Consider the following 20,170-nt stretch of genomic DNA (forward strand, 5'->3'; position numbering starts at 1 on the left):
CAGATGTTGCGCAAGATGTGGCGCATACAACATCTAAATATTAATACCATAATTTTTTAACGACGCCATTTCAACTAATACATTTGGCTTATGAAAGTAATTTTGGTTTGGTCTGGGATTTAAAATATTTATAAACGTTTTATTTTATTTGATATTTGATTTCGGGGGGGAAGTCGTCGGCGATGACGTGACGTCGATGAAGGCGTTGATCGTCGCTCTCGCTGGGAACTGACAAGAGGAACGGAAAATGGCGGACCTTGAAGACGTTACGCTGGACGGGAGACCGCTCCAGTCCCTTCGAGTAGCGGACTTAAAGGCCGCTCTCGAGGAGAGGGGGCTGTCGAAGAGCGGCCAGAAGAATACTCTCATCAAAAGACTCAAGGGGGTGAGTTTTACTGCGATATATGGTGCCACGGTCGCTGCAAGCTAACGTTAACGAAGAGACGGGCTGATGCTCTCTCGAGGGCCGACAACTGAGTATCGTTACTGCTGAGCGTAGTAGAGTTATCGAGGTTAAAGCTCATTCACCAGCTGTAAATGTCTTTATTTTGTCAGCGCTGTGGTTATGCAGTGCTGTGGCCCTGTAGAAATGTTCCAGCTACGGAAAGACTGGCACTTCACTCAACTTATCGGCTAATCCTAAACTGTGTCTCGGGTTGATGTTGTCCCGTTAGCTCGTTAGCTCTCCTGGCTAACGCTATGAGTTGATCAGTGGCCTTAGCGACTCGCTTGCTGCTGTGTATGCTGCTTTTAACGATGTGTACACTGCTCTTGTGAGTTTGTCCAGCAGATTAACATTTCACCACTTAGAGTTATTGAGAAAATCGACAACTTTTAGCGGCTAACCCGCAATTTTTAATTAACGTTCTTGCCTTTTTTGTTGGTAAACGCATTGGCTAGTTTTAGGAGTAGTTTCCCTCAAAATCTGCAGCAGGCCCGTGAGCTGCCGTTGGTCTTGAGCTTGTTTGTTTTTCATTGCGACAGATCGTCAAACCTTATTAAGATAGCTAGGGCGTTCTTTTCTTTTTGTTACTGGGTAGTCCCGATAGCATTATTTCACTGAGCCATCAACGCTTTACTGTGTGTTTGCATTGCGTTTATATAACCTATATTACGCCAGACAGTGGCTCTTTTCTCACAAAACCCAGAATATGTTGATTATTTTAGTCGTAGTTACCAGCTAACGTACTTGCAAAGCCCATATAAAGCCATTGGGTTATTAACAGTTTCGTCCTACCAGCATCTGATAATGACAGTGACATTATAATGGACATAATGGCAATGTAAAAGATCAAGTATGTCCACGTGCAAAGTAATAGATCATGAATAAAGTAGTAGTAATAGTGCATAGATTTATACAAGGTGTTTCATTGGTGATCAATGAAATTTAAGAAAAGTTGATCACTGGTTGGTGTTTGACCACAGCTTTAGAGTAACCTTGTCAATTATTGTTTGACAGACTCCCATGTCCTTTACCATCTTACATGGGAACATTGTTACATATCATCCTCCTTCGTTTGTCAACAAGTTTTGCAGTTTCTCACAACTGCAGGCTTTCTAAAAAAGTATCAAAGACAGAATTCTCCAAGTCTAACATTATTATAAAAGAGGAGCAGCGATGCTTAGTACATAGAAACTCATTATATTTTTTCAAGGGCGGAAATATCAGCGGCTGTGATAAAACATACTACTGAATAGAGTGCAGTTACAAGGTTGCCCATGAAAGAGTGTTCTCCTTTTATTGCTTAAAAACATCTCTTATCTCACTAACAGGCTCTCATGCTGGAGAACTTGCAGAGGACCTCCACAGCTCATATTGGACTACAGCCAAACTCTCAGGTGTGAATCTCAAAGATAATTTTAGTTTCATATAAAAGGCTGAAGTGTCTTGATAAGTGATGGCCTTTTATGTATATATGGCAAACCGTGCATTTACACAACCTCATAAATGTCTGCAAAAAGTATGCGTTATTAGCCTTGAGATCTTGCATTGTATTTCAAAATTTCTCTGTGTGTTTAGATTGGTGAGGAAATGAGCCAGAACAGCTTTATAAAGCAGTATCTGGCTAAGCAACAGGAGCTACTGAGGCAGCGTCTGGAGAGAGAGGCTCGCGAAGCATATGATACAAATGGCAAGTTGTGTTGAATAAAATACTGTACACATTATGGATGGTTATTGTAAAATCTTGTGATTTTTATGTTTATTTCTCTTTTGTGAACAGAGCAAGAGGAGCACGCAGAAGTCAACAATAGTACATCGTGTCCTCCTCCAGCCCAGGTTAGATTGTACTTTCTCTTCTTAAGTGTTAGGTGTAAAAGTAACTTTCTGATTAAAATTGTGGGAGGGGATAATAAATAAATCTGTGCTCCCTTTTTGTTCTTGTCAGGATGTCACACCAGCATTACCTGAGCAGCACAAGCCAGCTGGCACCTCTGGTGAAGAGGGATTGTTGGGTGCGGTAAATGAGGGCCAAGCAAACAGAAACCAGGAGGCTGACATGTCCAGTCCACCTGCTTCTGGCTCTGTGCCCATGCGTGTTCCTGCCGCTGAGCAAAGGCCAGAGAGAGGCTCTGCATCCAGTGAAGTCCCAGGTGACAGCGACGATGACGACAGCGAGGATGGTGACGAGGACGGTGACGATGACGACTGGGACAGCAGCGCTCGAAGGAGAAACTTCAGAGAGCCAGCCAGGGGACCCACAACAAGGGAGAGGTCTGCAGCGTCCCGTCAACCGCAGCAGCAACACATCCCTTCTCTTTTGTCACCTCAACTCCGCCAGCCAACACCGCCTCCTTCCCCTCCACCAGAATTATCATTCCCTTTGCCTGACACCCCTAAACAGAGTCCACCTAGTCCAGATGTTCCCCAAGCCAGGCGTTCCCCCAGTTCTTCCAGCTCTGGTTCCTCCAGCGGTGGTAGTCGTAGTAGCAGCCCTGAGCCACAAAGGAGTGGACATGCTGAACGCAGGCCTGGCCCACTAACCCTTCTGGCACGTAAAATGGAGTCAGAAGGTGCTTTCTCCGGAGGAGGATGGCATGGCACTGATGGCGAAGCTGATAGGCAAGAAAGCAATTCATCCTCAGCTACATCATTTCCTGGCAGAGGACCACCAGAGAGCCTGGTATCTGCCACCACTCACACCTCTAACACTGCAGAGCATGTACCATTTCCAATAATGCCAGGCACCAATCAGGGTGTTACAGGAGCACATTCAGCCCATATTCGCGTACCTGTGAGTACGCTTGAGCCCACTGTGCCTGACGAGAGGGTCAGAGAGATGGAGTCTGACCTAGAAAGACAAGAGAAGTTGAGAAAACGTCGGCAAGAACGTACCACGGCGGAAGAGCGAGAGAGAGCCCTAGCACTGGAGCGAGAAAGAGAGCAAGCTTTGGAGAGAGAGAGGTTTGAGCAACAGCAGGCCTTAGAAAAGGAAGAGAGAGAGAAGGCTTTGCAGAAGGAGAAGGAACTTGCTCTAGAAAAAGAGAGACAGGAGAGGGAGCAAGCTTTGGCTAAAGAGAGGGAAGAGCAAATGAGGGCCTTGGAGCTTGAAAGGCAGGCTGAGCTTCAAAGACTTAAACTTCTGGAGCAAGAACGGCTGCAGAGAGAAAGGGAGGAGAGGGAAAAGCGCGAGAGAGAAGAAATGGAGAGAGCAGCTTTGGAGCGTGAGCGAGAAAGGCTAGAAAGAGAAAGAGCTCTGGAGGCTGAGAGGCAGGAAAAGGAGAGGATTGAGAGAGAAGAGGCTCTGGAACGGGAAAGGTTAGAGAAGGAAAAGGCTTTGGAGCAGGAGAGGATAGAACGCGAAAAAGCCTTAGAGCAAGAGAGAATTGAGAGGGAAAAAGTCTTAGAGCAAGAGAGGATCGAGAGAGAAAAGGCTCTAGAGCTAGAAAGGTTGGAGAGGGAGAAGGCCTTGGATTTGGAGAGAAGAGAAAGAGAAAAAGCTTTAGAGCTAGAAAGGCTGGAGAGAGAGAAGGCCTTGGAGTTAGAGCGAAGAGAAAGAGAACGACTCGAAAGAGAGAAAGCTTTAGAGCGAGAGAGGATAGAGAGGGAAAAGGCCTTGGAACGAGAGAGGGTGGAAAAAGAGAGGGCAGAGAGACGGGCGGCTCTTGAACAGGAGAGAATTGAGAAAGAGAGAAAGGAAAAGCTAGAGAGAGAGAGAGCCCTACAGCAAGAAGAACTAGAAAGGGCAAGAAAAGAGATGGAGAGAGCTCTGGAGCAAGAAAGGGAAAAAGCTCTTGAACATGAAAGGCTGGAGAATGAGAAAGCAGTGCAGAAAGAAAAGGAGGAGCGGGAGAGGAAGCTGGAGCTGGAGAAAGATAAAACTGGGGTGGCTGAAAAGGAGAGTGAGAGTCACCTTTCTCCATCCAAATGTGGCCTTGAGGCTGGTCTCACACCCCTGCCAACTCCTCACCCCCTCTCCACAGGACCCGCTATAAACTCGTCAGCAGAGGCAGGAGACCGGGAACAAATCCATGCTCCAGAACCCCAGAGCGAAGGCCAAGCAGCAGAGTGTAGTGCAACCATTTCAACAACATCTCTTTCACCACACTCGTCATTTAAAAAATTCCGGTTTGTAATGGACCGAGCACAACCCTCATCCACGTCTATGGTTATTAAGCGGCCCCGTACATTTTCTGATAGCCCACAGCCTCGCACCTCACCTGTCACTTCTCCCACCACTGTTGGGAAAGGACAGTCTGAAGGACATAGGCCCTCAGTTAAACAGGAAGATTCAGAGCTACGGACAAATCAGCAGGTTGCTGCTGCACCACCGGGATCTGTGAGGATCCAGTCTGAGGAGGACACTGCTGTTATTACTGAAATGGGTCCCAAAGAAGAAAGAGCCACAAGGCTAGTGTTGGAGGATAAAGAACAGGCAGCTTCAGGAAAGACTGAACAGGCTGCCAAGGAGTCCATCAAAAAAGTAAAAGAAGCTGATGAAAGCAAGGGTTTGTCAAGCTCAGTGAGTGGAGCGGAGCAGAGAGGAAGAGATTCAAAGAAGGAAAGGATACGAACAAGACAAAGATCATCATCCGATTCCTCTTCCTCAGAATCGGACTCTGGGTCCTCATCTTCTCAATCATCCGGTTCATCCTCGTCCTCTCAAGAGAAAAAGAACTCCACCTCCAGAGTTACAAAGGTAAGAATAAATGATCTGTCTCTCTTTGGCATTAATGCAAAGTTGTATTAAATCTATATAAACCAAACTAAATTAGTTCCAAAATGAACATATTTGGATAAATATCCATCACCTTAATAATCAAGGTATAAAATCCACCTGTGTTGTTTCCAGCAGTTGGACATATTCTGAATTTACATAGAGCTTGAACAATGGCACCATACACATTTGCAGTCATTAATCATGATTTGGCAATGGTATAGATGCTTGACTATTTATTTGTGTCACACTTGTGACTATAAAGTTGTATAACATACCAGTTTATTTATCTTAAATCATATTGTTGCTCAGATTGCATTTCTCCACAGTCTGTTGAATTCTTTATGCTAATTTTTTTTTTTTTTTTTTTTTATCATTTAAAAAGAAGGCTACTTTACTTTTAAGGGGATCTGTATTCCTTGGGTGTAGTGGGCTCTCAGCAGAGTGGTATTAGTCTCTGATCACGGCAGGTGTTTTCTGGCAGTATCTCTGAATACAAGCGAGTGGGTACAATTTTTCAATTTAATTTTTTTTTTATCTGTTAAAACTGTCTGGTTTGTGTTTAAGACGCTGTTGGCTATAGTTCCTTAGTTTAATACTTGTGGGGCTAAATCCAAAGTTGTGCTTGATGCATAAATAGCACAAGTCAGATGAAAACATTTGTATCCCTCTACTAATTTTATCAATGTTTAATCATCAGTTTAATCAATGTTCAATCATTGTGAGTTGCAAGGTAAATAAGAATAAAAGGTAACTCAAGACTCTGTTGTTGACTAGGCTAGTAACCAATTTTTATTTGGTATAGTATTGTTTTTTTTCCTCGTCAAACTTTGTTTTTGCAAAAAGAAAAAAGAGAACTTCCATTTGCATCAGTCACAGCCTCACACCCATTTAGTAGTCTATTTGTTTATTTGCTGGGGTAACATTTCACTCTGTGTTGCCTGAAACATCACCATTAATGTGGATCAGTGTCTTAACAGTTAAAATACTCTCTCACCTGCTCAGTACAGTTAAGATACCTGGAGAATGCTAACCACTCCGTTGTGAATAGTAGCTTACTGCTTCTTCTCTAATAGTTTTCTATAGTTTGGAGCTGTGTCTTGGGTCATTGTCCTGTAAGGCAATTGGCTCCAGTCAAAGGCAATGGCTCACGCAGTTTTGCAAAAATGGAGTGATGGCTGTCCTTGTTCTACAACTATTTCATCCTGTGCAAATCTCTTATTTTACCAATGCCAGAGCACCCAAATTCATCCGTTTTATCCGTCATGACAGGTGGCATCAAACACCCCTTCAGGTTCTTTTACACATGTTCTTCTGTGTTTTTTTTCTACCCAGTCACCTCAAACTTGGAACTTTATGTTCAAAAGCTTTTCTTATTTTGTAATTCTTCAGTAGCTGTGCTTGCCTTGCCATCTTAATCTTTTCCTTTTATTGGCCGCTCTCAGATATAGCTTTACTTACCAACTCTAGTAATGATCAGCATCTTGGATTTCATTGATGTTGCGACTGGGGGGTGGGGGTGGTTCTGCGGGTGGCTCTTTTTAGAGGCGCTGCTAATTTTGTTTAACAAACCAGCGACTCAGATGCCCTGTTCTGTAGATCACTGGGGCCCCTCGTTTCTTTTTTTTTTTTTTTCAGTTTGTGTCTGTAGATTGTGAAAATATCATAAACATTCTTTCATGAAGTCGACAGTTTTTTCCTGTGTTTTTAGGGGGGGATAACAGCCTTTATCAAGGACAGAGTTTCAGAATCAAGCTATTTCCTTTGCTGTTTTGCTATATAGTCCTCAATTCTGCGAAGTCTGATAAAGCCAAAATTTTTGCTTCTTTAAAAAAAATGAAACAATAAATCAAAAAGATTTTAGTTGTGCACACATGGTGAAATATTTTTTTTTCCTGATAATTAATTATTAATACATGAAAAGGATTAACAACCACTGAGGAAAGCAGGTGGAATGGTGTCCATCTCTTTATACTGCCACGTATTATTAAAACTGTGTATGTAACTGTGAGTACTTGCATGACTAGCCCTTAGCACAGTGGTTAGTATAAGTAGGTGCAGAGCCCTTGGAAAAGGGAAATATATACAGAGCTATATCCTGTGACCCGTGCTGAATAAAGGAGCAGACAAAAGCAGCTAGCAATAAAGGTTGTCATTTATTGTTTCCATTGATTTTTAATGAATAGAATAAAAAGATTAATTGCCATTTACCATTTCTGAATAATCATATTATTATAAATCATATTATTTAAACTGAAAATTTTTTTTTTTTTTTTTTTTAAACTTACCATGTCTATTTTGTAAAAATAAATTCAAAGTAGACTTTATATATTTTTGCTCCAATGCAAAAAAAATAAAATAAAATATTGAACTGCTCTCTTTTTTTTCCTTCAAGGAGGAGACATCTAAAAGAGATTCCTCAACACAGCACATGGCGGCTCAGCATGAGGATGTAAGGAAATCCTCAAAAACCTCTACCTGCAAAAGAGAGACGTCTGCAGAGAAGGCTAACACAACTGCAGATGGAGACAGTCACAACGTGGTAAGTTGCTTAGAATAAGTTCCCCAGAAGATTCACCTTGTCACAATATCTGTGTCAGAATGGGCAGGTCTTTGATAATAAAACAGATTTGCCATAAATGAACCACACTGTCTGCTCTTCATCTTATTCCCTGCCCTTTAAAATTCCCAGGCACAGTTTTCCAAAGCACCGACTGGAGAAGAAAAACATGGGAAGAGAACAGACAGTGAGGAAGAGGAGGAAAAGGACAAACAAAGGTCTGGTTTTCAGTCCCAGTTTTCTGAAACATATCTTATACTTTGTTTGTGTGTCAGATTTACTCACTGGGATCAGTGTATTTGTGCTCTTATTAACATGCAAGTATAGAGGCTGTTAACAATGCTCAGTAACTATTTGACCTCTTCTGCATCATGAGTGGGGATTTGCCAGTTTGGCCCTGTTAGGTGGACGGTGGGCCAGTCTGTTCAAATTAGCTTTGTTGCTCTGTATACCACACAACACACCAAACACTAATGCACTCGCTGCTAATTGAAGAGCTACAGCAAAGGCTCAGTTGTTTAGGGGGTCTCTCTCCCTCCCCTCCCCCTCTTTATATTCAGTTTAAAACTGGTTGGAAAGATATATTTTATTTTTACTTTAGAAAGTGTTGTTGTCAGCTAGATTAATAGTTTTCATTTCACCAGTCTCTTCAGCTCCATTCCACATGTGCCCGTGTGACAGTAGATGCACTTAGAGTAAAGAGCTGGAAAGAAGAAGCTAGTGGGACAGTAAATGACAGCCGTAGGCGTCAGGCTGATGCCCACAGTAAGCTGAAATGAGACTAGTGCAGCTAATTAGGTGAATAACAAATATAAAATTTAAAAAATGTATTTTGGTCCTGAAGCCATTTATCATTTTATTTATAAATAAATATAGGAGTTGTATTTATTTCATGTATGATGTTCTCTGTACCTGAAGTGATGGCATTATAATTCTCAGAACTGGAAAAATTTGGACTGATAGTTCCTTAATTGTCAATACAGTCAAAATAAACATTTCTTGAAACATGAATTGATTACATTGCTGTGGAGAGGTTTTCCACTTTCTGAAAAAACAAACAATGGATAACAATGGCAAAGAAGTTTCATCTCCTATGATATATTATGTCAGTTAAGGTTCTTAAATCTAAACTAGGGACAAAACCAAAGTTGTGAATAACCTTGATCTTCAGCCCCTCCGGTGGCACTGGAGTAAAATCAGACTTGAGTCTGTAGTGGAAATTGCTGCCTGATTTTGTATGTCAAAAGTGTCAAGTAACACAGTTTGTCCCAAAATCCACAAATACAAATGAAAAGCATCATAGAAAAACAATATGATAGATGAGCAACATTGGGTAGGAAACCTTTTTCACATTCCAGTGCTTGCTTTACCCTTTTGTTTTACCTTCTTCTTAAGGACCTTTTAAGATGTCTCTTCTTATTACAAAAAAAATACAAAAACAAAATGATAGAAACATGTTTTTGGCAGGATTAAAAATAAAAATAAAATGTTTAAAAAATTTAAAAAACAAAACAAATTGTAATAAAACACTGGATTAACTCCACATAGGTCAACACATTCACCACTCCAAACATACAAAACTACTAATAAAATTACCAGTAATAACCTGCCATGTCTGAGGCTATAGTTCGATTCACTCATGTATAAAAACACAGGCATGTATGTGAATTTATCATGTTATTCATTGATCTTCATCACATCAGTGTATATCCAGTGCATCTGGAAAGTACTGACAGTGCTTCACCTAGATGCTTGGTCCTTGTTCCCAATTTTGTCAGAATGCAGCCTTATTCCAACATGGAATAAATTCATTTTCACACAATACCCCATTATGACAAAGTGGGGAAAAAAAAGGTTGCTTGTAAATCTTGCAAATTTAATAATAACATTTTTTAACATGTACATAAGTATTCACAGCCTTTGCTCAATATTTTGTTTAAGCATGTTTGGTAGCAATTATAGCGTCAAGTTTTGTTTTGTTTTGTTTTTTTTAAGTAAGCTTGCCGCACCTATTTTTGGGCAGTTTCTCTCATTCTTCTTTGCAGATCCTCTAAAGCGCCATCAGATTAGGTGGGGCGTGTCAGTGCACAGACGTTTTTCAGATCTTTCCAGAGATGTACAAGCAGGTTCAAGTCTGGGTCTGGGTGGGCCATTCAAGGACATTTAGAGCGGTCACAAAGCCACTGTGTGGTTATCTTGGCTGTGTGCTTGGAGTCGTTGTCCAGTTGAAAGATGAATGTGATGAATCTGAAGATTAATCAGATGTACAGAATGCTCTGGAGCAGGTTATGAAGGATGTCTTTGTGCATTGCTGCGTTCATCATTCCTTGACCCTGACAAGGTCCCAGGTGTCAAAAACATCCCAACAGCATGATGTTGCCACCACCATGCTTCACTGTAGGGATGGTAGTGGCCAGTTGATGAGTCATGCTTGGTTTCCTCCACACACAAGAGGCTTGGCATTTTTTTCATCAGACCAGAGAATTTTGTTTCTCGTGGTCTGAGAGTCCTTCGGGTGCCTTTTGACAAACTCTAGGTGGGGCCGTTTGTGCCTTTTACTGAGGAGTGGCTTCTGTCTAATTGCTGGAGTGGTGCTGAAATGGGTGTCCTACTGGAAAGTTCTCCTCTCTCGACAGAGCAACACTGGAGCTCTGTCAGAGTGACCATCAGGTTCTTGGTCACCTTCCTGACTAAGACCCTTTTACCCTAATTGCTCAGATCGGCTGGGTGGCCAGCTCTAGGAAGAGACCTGGTGGTTCCAAACTTTTTCCATTTACAGATTATGCATAATCACTTACTTATTAGCATCAGTCTTTGATTAACTCTTATTTACAGATATGCATTTTTCTTTCTATTGCAGCATGCAGATAACTAAAGAATATTTTTTAACATAACAACGACATAATTGTAACTATAATGTAATTACTAAATTAAGTAAGAAGTAAGTAAGATGTTAATGCTAGTACTCTAGGCAGTTTTTATTGTAAGTTTCATCAAGATGGATGATCAGTGTAAAAGAGAGGCCTACGATCATCATAGTAAGATGTCAGGTTGTTTCTCCCACAAAATATAATGTAGCTTTATTGTGCTTAAACTGTCCTTTAGGCGCAAAGCTAGTGAAATGACCGAAAGCTTTTTTTTTTTCTTCTTTTTTTTAATCTCATTATTTCATAAATATTTCAACTTAAAAAAACAACAACTCCTCAATGGTAAGAGTGGAGTAATTATTTTGCACATCGCTATTTACATATTGTAGAAAAAGCACGTGGAAAAAAAAGCCAGTTCCGTGGACATTGTTTTATGTAATGACATACTGATGTGTTCACTTTAACGCTTCCATGATGTCATTATAATGAAGACCTGATAAAAACGGTGTAAGAAAAAAGGCTGGGCATTGAATTTCCCATCAGGCGATTGATGAGACTACCTTAAATCCGGCGTGCTAGAAAAGATGTGGGTCCTTTTTCTTTTTTTTAATACAAGATCTTTTTTTTTTCTTTATTCGTTGCAACATGGCTGTGCTCAGTCGGCGGGTTTAGCAGCCTATGCCGGCCTTTGGCTCTCCACACCGCGGCTCAGCTAGACAGCAGGCGACACTTTGTCCGCTGCAGGTTCCGGTTGACAGCCGCTGCGGTCATGGACGTATTCACAGAGGAGTAGTGTTCGGAGAGAGGAAGACAGCAGGGAGGGAAGAGAAGCGGTTCGTTGCGACGCAGTCGTTTTAACGGCAGTCGCAGTCTGTGTGCTGCGTGTGGAGCGAGCACGGCGTGGTCTCAGTGGTGTGAAGTTCCCCAAGTTGATTTCAGTCGCAATGAGTGGACTTGTTCGCGTGTGCTTTCACGAGGATGGTGTGACGACGTGAGGCGTACGCTCATTCGTCAGGTACCGTGTAGCTGTAGTGCGTGTCGGATCTGGACGGGCGCAGCTTGGCTAAATAAGGAGTGTGGTAACTGCGTTTAATTTCTGTTTTATTTTTCTCGCCTCGGCTCAGTTCTTTAACCCTGAGGGGGACGATAGCAGCGCATTTGATGTGGTCACCAACGTGTGATGCGGTGAAGGCGCAGTAATTTTAGCATCTGCTGGTTGCTGTTTGTGCATTACATTGGAGTGGGTCCACTTGCTGAGATTTTAACGCGTTTTTATGCTTTGTTGTGGTTCCTTGACACGTGTTTGAGAAAACGTGAATTTTTGAATTATGATTGCAGTGTAATGATATTTAAAGGACTAGAGTATTAATTTTGCATGCACTGCCCAGCTACTGGCAATATTTACAAAGGCATATCCATTTTAAATCAGTTTTAATTTAGGAATCAATTAAGTTTCTGATTTTAATCCTTTTGTTCCTATTGCTAGGAATATTTTTAATACTTTAGATTTGACATGTTTTGTTTTTGTTAAACATTTACATAGTGTTTTGATTGCTTGTGTTAAGCTATTAATTTAATATTTTTAACATCTTAAGAGTGAGTTTTCTTTCTTCATACTGATGATATTTTTTTTTCTTTTTTACCTCTTTTCTTTGATGTGTATTTATTTTTAACAATATGCAGGCAGATGAATGAGACTACCATGGCAGATCCAGAGAAATTTCAAGAAACCAGTGAGGAGGTAAGGCACCTGGAGAATCCCAAATCATTTCAGTTCTGAAGGCTTTCATTAATTAAGTACTTTGCAGGGGAGATGCAGTTTTTAGGGATGTTCCTCGTGACTAATTTACTAGTTGTTTAAACAAGAGAGAAAGCATGGCTATTCATCTACTTGAAAAGACAGAAAACTCTGACTATATTAAAAACTGGACACAAATTGATCGACAAATTTCAACATTGGCCCAAAATGTATTGCATGTGTGTTTGTGGAACTATATGAACTATAGTATGAACTGTAACAATGTCCTGCACCACAGTGCAGTGTGATTACTCGGGGGTTTAGTTCCAGTTTATTCTGACACAAACGATATTTATTTATTTTTAAACAGTGCTGAAGAACAGCGATGGTTCGCTGTCTCGGCTGTCATCTGTTTACTTTCCCCCCTCGCTCGTTACTTTCCTCCACAGAGATAGGTAGAGAGACAGAGACATAGCTGGTGTTAGCGCTGCAGGCAACATGAGTGCCCAGCAGCATCTTTGAAATGGCAACTGCTGTTGTATAGTAATAATATAATAATACATTTAACTGGCAGCCGTGTTTAAACGTCTAGTCAATTAGTCACAGGCATCCATAATAGTTCGATTTTTTTTTTAGTGCACTTTTTGAATTATTCCTAGTTTTTAAACATGTTACATTTTACTGTAAGTATTTAGATTTTTGTTTTGTTTTTAAACAACAAGAAAGGGTCATTAGAAGGTTTAATGGGCCATTTTCAAACTTGGTAGTATGTTAACCTTGGGTACTGTCATAGGAACAAACAGCAAGGGTGTTTTCTCACTGTGGCTGATGTTTAAACCCCAAATGATTCCTTTGTTATAAAGGTGCTCATGCTTCTTCCATTGCCCCTATTGGTACCTGCGTACTACCTCTGGCACTACTGCTACTGCTGCACCTGTTCCACTGTCCCCAAGAATCCAGAGTTGACCACAGATAAGCCCCAAAGTCTGCACTACAGAGGGACACGCCTGGCAACAAAGTCTGCCTCATTTTCACCGATATGGCTGACAGAAACTATTAATTGGACCAGAAATTTTAAAAAGGGGGTTGGCTAGTCAATGTTGCCCACATCTTGCAGCCTGATTTTTACCAAACTAGCCCCACACCCTTAAAGTCTACATCGAGAGCATGAGGAAAGAAGCTTGCTCACTTAAGCCAAGTTCAAGGCTGCCGTGAACAAGTTTAAAGAAGGTTTGTTTTTTTTTTTGTTTTTTTGTTTTATTATTATTATCAAAGGCTTTTTTTTTTTTATCTCATAACAATCAAAGAAAGTGGGCATTGTGGATTATGACCTGGAGAATGGTATGAAGGACATTTCCATTTTTTTGTGTATCTGTTGGAAGAGAGATCTGCTGCTTGGACACTTTTTCAGATAGCTTAAAGCAAATATCTGGACTGCAAGAGGCTGGGAATGTTTTCTCCTGAAAAAGGACTTGCCATTTGTTGCCAGAGTTTTGCTACTATGTGACTGCTTCTTAAATACAGCAGAACTTTTAAGTCAAACGTATGGAGTTGTTGCACAGTGACTGTTGACAGCATTCATTATCTGGTCTCAATTTAAGTGGACTGATCACTCTCTTCTGCCAGTATAAAAGTCTGCCACATCTTTAAAAGGACTAACATCTGAAGACGACTGCTTTGGCCAAGAACATTTGAAAGCCCAAACTCAAATGAACTATTGAGCCCAACCTACCAGCCAGCAAGATTTCAGATTTTCATCCAGCCACCATTGATTGGACCCTTGTTCCCTAAATACAGTACATGCAGTCGTGATTGGGCCATATCCAAAACAGTAAGGATCAGGTGTCAGGGAATAAGTAGATGTTTACTCAGTGCTGTATTTCATAGCTTATTTTGAATGTGTTTAATATTAATTTATATTCTTTTTAATCACTGATGGAGAATGAGCTTTGGATTTTTAATTGCGCCTCCTGCAGTTTAACAAAAACATTTCTAAACCCCTATTTGGTGATCTTGTGTCTTAGTTTACTTATAGCTGACTAAAGTAGTTAAATATTAGTTTTGTTGAACTAGTTGGAGTTTGTCTACAAACATTTAAAAAACAAAACATTTTAGTGCTTAAATTGAAACATTAGTTTCCACTAGGTCCTTGGTTTTTGTTTTTTTGTTTTTTTAGAAAGTTCAAGTTTGAGAAGTTCAATCTTTAAAAGTACGCAATGTTTTAAAAAATCTACAGGTGTAGAGCTTAAAAAGTTAGGAGAACACATCATAAACATAAACAAACGCAACATAGCTTGCCGTCAATAAACAACGAGTTTTAAGGCGAGGTGTTGTTTTCACTTCTCTTTACCCGCTTCTTGTTTTTATTCCACATTTTCTCCAACTTGACCATTTGTCTCATTCCATGGTGTCGGCGTCTCACCTCTCCCATGTATGTCGGGTTGTTTCTGTCTTCTTGTGTTTCAGAAATCAAAGGCCTTCTCAGCTCGTAAGATCTCTCTTAGCAGTGAGTACAACCTTTCACCTTGTTCCATTCTTTACTAACATTTGATCATTCATGTTGATATTGTGGCTTTTTCTCCTCATATTTGTATTAATCTATTTTACAAATATTTTTGATATGGGAGGTGCAGCATTGATACGCTAAGGTTTGAGAACACAGCAGCGTTAAAAAATTCTTAAATTTGGTTATTCAACAGAATATATAATTCAGTAATCATTCAAAAGACCATTGTCTGTATATATTTCCAGTTGATGTGTTGCATAAACGTCGAGCATTGTATTGATTCCATTAATTCCCAGGCAGTAAATCATCCCCGGGCACCAGCAGTGCAGAGGGTGAACAGGAGTCTGGGACAGTGGCTGGTCGCAAGAGGAGGTGGGGCTCCAGCACAGCTGTCACTGCCAAGAAACCTTCCATCAGCATCACCACTGACTCACTCAAGGTATTTGCAGCAAAGCATAATTTGTTTTACATTGTAGTTAACAGTAATTCTCACAGATGCATTGTAAACACTGTCTCGTAGAAAGCTTAACCATGTTGTTTCCTCACGCTTTGCCTGTAGTCTCTGATCCCAGACATCAGGCCATGTCTAGGACAGGAAGCAGTAGTTGACTTGCATCCAGAGGAAGCTGTCCTCTCTGGGGCTGATGATGAAGACAGGGAGCGCTCTGATCAGGACCTTCAGATTAGACGCACAGTTACACAGGTTACTGTTGTTAGTGTTTAACTACTGATTAACCTGACTCTAGTATCTTCACTTTCATTAAGTGTAAAGTGCTCTTTAAGATTGTTTGAGGTTATCTCTCAGTTGATGATTGCTTGGTGTGATATCTTGTATTTAAGGTGGTGCATTCAGAAAGCCAGGAGAATGGGCAAAGAGAAGCAAAGAGGAGCAGGCAAGAGGAGGCAGAGGAAGATGATCTACAGGTAGACCAAGAAAGGACAAAGGCTCACGAAGAGCAGATGGATACCTCTATTCCTGTAGCTGTTGAAACTCATTCACCAACACATACCAGCCATGATGTAGAAATCAACACTGGTAAGATATCCACCGTAAGATGGCTTCTCTGCAGAAATAAATTCATCAGAATTAATTAATGTATTCCTGAAATCTAATTTTCATATTACCTTATGTTTAAGAAAGTCAAATGGGTGCATAACAGAAAGGCTGACAGAAAGACTTGAATGATTCTTTATATGGATTCAAACAACTATTTTCAGTCGGTGCTGATTTCTGGCATGCCATCTTGGGTGTAGCAATTCAAATAGTTTAATTATTTGACACTCAAACATACAGACCTCTTGCCTCGGTAAAGGAAAATATGTTCTATTATAAGAACTACAAAGACAGTGATGTAATGGAGACACTTTGCTCACTGCTTTTCATTCTAGTGACCCCCAGCGACACCCTCATCCGTCGCTCCATCAGCCAGCAGAAAACAAGTGTTTCCATCACAATTGATGACCCTGTTCGCACGGCCAAGCAGCCCTCACCACCTCGCGGAAAAGTCTCCACTATTGTTCACATCTGCAACCTGGTGAGAGAATAGGACCCATGAACAAACCCATGTTGGGCTCAAATTTCTAAAATATGAGCTATAGGACATGGATTTTTGTTTTCTTTCTTTCTTTTGGGGTTGATTTTAGATTTTTATTTTTATTTTTATTTTTTTGTTGAGGTATAAAACTTGCACAATATATTGTCTTCTACTGTCATAGACCCAGTTAATTTATAATAAATCAAAACAGTTAAGTTAAAAAAATAATTGTATGGAAAGGTTTCAGTTATTTCAGTTAAAGGTTTCAGTTAATCTTGCTGACTTCTTATTGCATGTGTTTTTATTTAATTGTTCCACTGTGTTTATCTTGTTTGCAGTGTGTAAATTGTTAGTAGTCGCACTTTATTCATGTTGTAATGGAGTCTGTGACACTGTTCAGGTGAGGCCATTCACTCTGGGACAGCTTAAGGAACTGCTCAGCAGAACTGGCAGTCTGGTGGAGGAGGGCTTCTGGATTGACAAAATCAAGTCCCACTGCTATGTCACTGTAAGTTATTAAAAGCATTGAGTTATATATCTGCAGCTCAGACTGCTTTTAGAAATTGGAAGTATTTTCTCTCTCTCACGGGTCCCCCACTATACTTTCCGTGTCTAGTATTCAAGTGTAGAGGAGGCAGTCGCCACACGAGCAGCTCTTCATGGCGTGAAATGGCCACAGAGCAACCCAAAAGTTCTCACTGTTGACTTCTGTCAGCAGGATGAAGTAAGAATATTTTTGTTTTGAGTTTTTTTTTCCCCTCCATAAGTGTTAAATGTTTGGCTATCTGTAATCTGAACATGTCTCTGCCCTGTAGTTGGACTTCCACAAAGGTTTGGGTGCAGGTGACAAACCTGGAGCAGAGGAACATGGTCCTGGCTCTGGCCGTGGTCGAACATCAGGCCTGCCCTCTCTCCTTCCTGAGCGAGATCAGTGGGCTGAACGGGAACGCGAAATGGAACGCAGGGAGCGAGCTCGAGCAGAGCGGGAGTGGGATCGCGACAAGGTTAGAGAGTTTGGAAAACACGGAGAAGAGAAGGAGGGAGGTCCTCGAAGGTCGCGATCAAGAGAGAGGCGACGCAAGGAGAGGGGAAAGAGCAAGGAGAAGAAAGGTAAGACATGGATTTAGACTCAGTGTACCGCGTCCGCTGCCAGAGGCCTGTTCTCTTGTCTAATGTTGTGTGTATTCTCTGTCAGAGAAAATAGCCGAGGATCCCCCTGCAAAGCTGCTTGATGACTTGTTCCGCAAGACTAAAGCTGCTCCTTGCATATACTGGCTTCCACTTACAGATGAACAGGTGATGAAATAAACCACTTCATACCTTTTGGGGGTTTTGGGTTTTTTTTTTTTTAAAGTATTTTTTTTTTTTTACATTTTCATTGTAGTTTGCCCAGCGGGAAGCTGCCAGAGCAGAACGGGCAAAAGAACGTGAGAAACGGCGAAAGGAGCAAGAAGAGGAGGAGAAAAAAAGGGAAGAGGAGCGCAAGGAGAGGGTGAAAACTGGAGGAGGCACAACAGAACGCAGTGAGGGTGAGAAAGACAAGGACAGAGAGAGAGACAGAGGTCGAGATAGAGACAGGGAGAGAGAGAGGGAAAGGGAGAACGACAAACGCAGGGATGGCTACCGTAGGCCCGGGGGCAGCGGGGCGGGCGGAGGCCGACGCTCACGCAGCCGCAGCGAACCACGAGAAAGGCGGCGCTAATGGCCAATCAACTGATGGAACTGTCCTAGAGACCGCCCTCCTCCATTTGCCTTTCACTACATGTACTTTGTTACAACTAAGACCCAACAGAGGACCAACCGATGTCGCTACCATCTCTCAAATTGTCATCTTCTTTTTTTATTTTAAAGCACATTTACACCTACACACATTTATGCTTTAAGGGGACCATGATCTTTTTTTGCAGTGTTGTTTTTCAGAGCGCTGTCCGTGGCGTTACTGTCAAGGTTTGATATTTTTCTTTCTACATTTGCCTCTTTTTCTTCAGTTTTTGTCTTGACAGCATAGCTGTTTGACTCACTGGGTAATTTTGATTATTTAGCTCAACGTGCCCCATTTGCCCCATAGTGTGGGTGCCAATTATGATTTGCAGTCACTTGTTGTCGCCTCTGTGTTTAACAATTTGGATGAGGAATCCTTTTGTTGCTGCATGTAGTACAAGGCTCCTCCTGCCAGTCCTGCCTAAAGAGAAGACTCGGTCCTCTGCAGAGAGGACTGCATAAATCAGACAATACTGAAATAGGTGTGTTTGGCTTTTTGTACAGACTTAAGATTACTTCAAATCAAGTCTTTAAATGAGGCAGCTCTGGGGTATTTTTAAACAAGCGTGGAATAACTACTAAGGCAATGCAGTGTTCCTCTGTCTCTGTTAAGAGATGAGTTTATTCTCTGTGGGAGAGAATCTGTCTGTCACAGCTGACACAGATTATGTTTATGTCCTTATTGATTCTCCTCTTCTCCCTTTCCTCCTCTTCCTCCAGTACTCTGACCCTGTAGTCAGTACAGGCCTGAGAGGGGAGGTTGCATTATGAGTTTTCTCACCAATGGTTTTAATTTTTTTTTTTTTTTTTTTTTTTTTTTTTGTATCTTTATCATTTTAGTACAAAGATTTGTTTTTTGTTTTTTTGTTTTTGTTTTTTTAATTTCTTCTTGAGTACGCCTATCAGTGGTGAATGTACAAATAATAAAAATTGAAGTTTGAAACGACTGTGACGTTTCTTTCCGTTCTCCATGCTGATTGAGTTTGAAGTCAATTTTGTTTCTCTGTGATAACAGTTAAAAGTACTGTAGAGATGCAATACTAGGAATATGTGACTTCAGCAGTTATCCTTGGAATCCACAAGGTGTCAGTCACACCATGCTGTGGCTCAACTCATGTATCGCTTTGGAAATGAGAATGATCTAATGCTATTGGGTGACTCAGATTATTAACTTTTACCTGCTTTCTTAGTTGTTACAGTTTACCTACTTTACTAGCTGTCTTTGTGTCACCCTGACTTTCTTTGTCTTTATTGTAAATGTGTCCACATTTCCCCTCTTCATTTGCTTTGTGCCATCTCTCTGGGTCTTGACGTTTATCCTGCAGAGCTCAGCACTGCTCCTATGTAATTACAGCCTTATGGTCGCTGAGCATAACATTTTTTTGCCCTGATACAACTCAGTGTGGCTGGACTCTGCGAGGACCAGCAAATCGCTTGAGCTGGCATCTCTGGCAGACCAAGAGCAAAGTTCTAACTGGGGCAGCAAAGCTGGATTGACAAAGAGTTTCATCTGTAATGATGACATTTCACTTTTCAAATTCCACCCCTCTCTCACACAAGAAAGCTCATAAACATCAAACAGTTCAGTATATAGTAGTTTATATTTAAGTATAATGACATTTTATTTACGTGGCACTTGCATAGTCTTACTGTTCACTCAAAGCACTTATGACTGCAGGTTGGATATTTAACCATCCATTCACACAGCAACTTCTAAACCATTTACAGATCATCCTTGTCCAATTTGGAATCTCCACTTAATCTAACATGCATGTGTTTGGACTGTGGGAGGACCCCCACACAGACACAGGGTGAACATGCAAACTCCACACAGAATGGCCTCAGCTGGGCTTCAAACTAGGAGCTTCACATCACCATACCAGCTCAGGGGCGGGTCTGCAGTACTGGCCAAAATATTAAAAAAATCATGTCAGCCTTTTGAACCCTGGATTAAATAACATACTGTATTTTTCGCACTATAAGGTGAACTTAAAATCCTTTAATTTTCTAAAAAAAAAAAATCGACAGTGCTTTTTTAATCCGGTGG

General features: G+C 41.1%; 1 protein-coding gene across 1 annotated transcript; it reads left to right on the forward strand.

Annotated features, from left to right (window-relative positions):
• The first annotated feature begins 6 nt into the window (after positions 1–6).
• Positions 7–19,070, forward strand: acin1a (apoptotic chromatin condensation inducer 1a). The gene is made up of 18 exons (XM_040044843.1): positions 7–385; positions 1,774–1,839; positions 2,021–2,132; positions 2,223–2,278; positions 2,388–5,138; positions 7,552–7,698; positions 7,849–7,934; positions 12,267–12,324; positions 14,788–14,827; positions 15,124–15,266; positions 15,387–15,530; positions 15,668–15,863; positions 16,217–16,362; positions 16,763–16,870; positions 16,979–17,086; positions 17,178–17,472; positions 17,558–17,658; positions 17,747–19,070. The coding sequence occupies exons 1-18, from the start codon at positions 248–250 to the stop codon at positions 18,062–18,064; spliced, it is 5,013 nt and encodes a 1,670-aa protein (XP_039900777.1). The 5' UTR covers positions 7–247; the 3' UTR covers positions 18,065–19,070.
• The last annotated feature ends 1,100 nt before the right edge of the window (positions 19,071–20,170 follow it).

Source organism: Simochromis diagramma, unplaced genomic scaffold (assembly GCF_900408965.1).
Source record: "Simochromis diagramma unplaced genomic scaffold, fSimDia1.1 OVJJ01000663.1, whole genome shotgun sequence".
Classification (NCBI taxonomy): Eukaryota; Metazoa; Chordata; class Actinopteri; order Cichliformes; family Cichlidae; genus Simochromis; species Simochromis diagramma.

What these genes read in the sequence shown, in the direction of transcription:
- acin1a (XM_040044843.1), top strand. Translation starts at nt 248, where the DNA reads ATGGCGGACCTTGAAGACGTTACGCTGGACGGGAGACCGCTCCAGTCC. An exon ending in GAGGAAAAGGACAAACAAAG is followed by an intron (nt 7,935 to 12,266) that starts GTCTGGTTTTCA and finishes AACAATATGCAG; the next exon opens with GCAGATGAATGAGACTACCA. An exon ending in AAAGAGCAAGGAGAAGAAAG is followed by an intron (nt 17,473 to 17,557) that starts GTAAGACATGGA and finishes ATTCTCTGTCAG; the next exon opens with AGAAAATAGCCGAGGATCCC.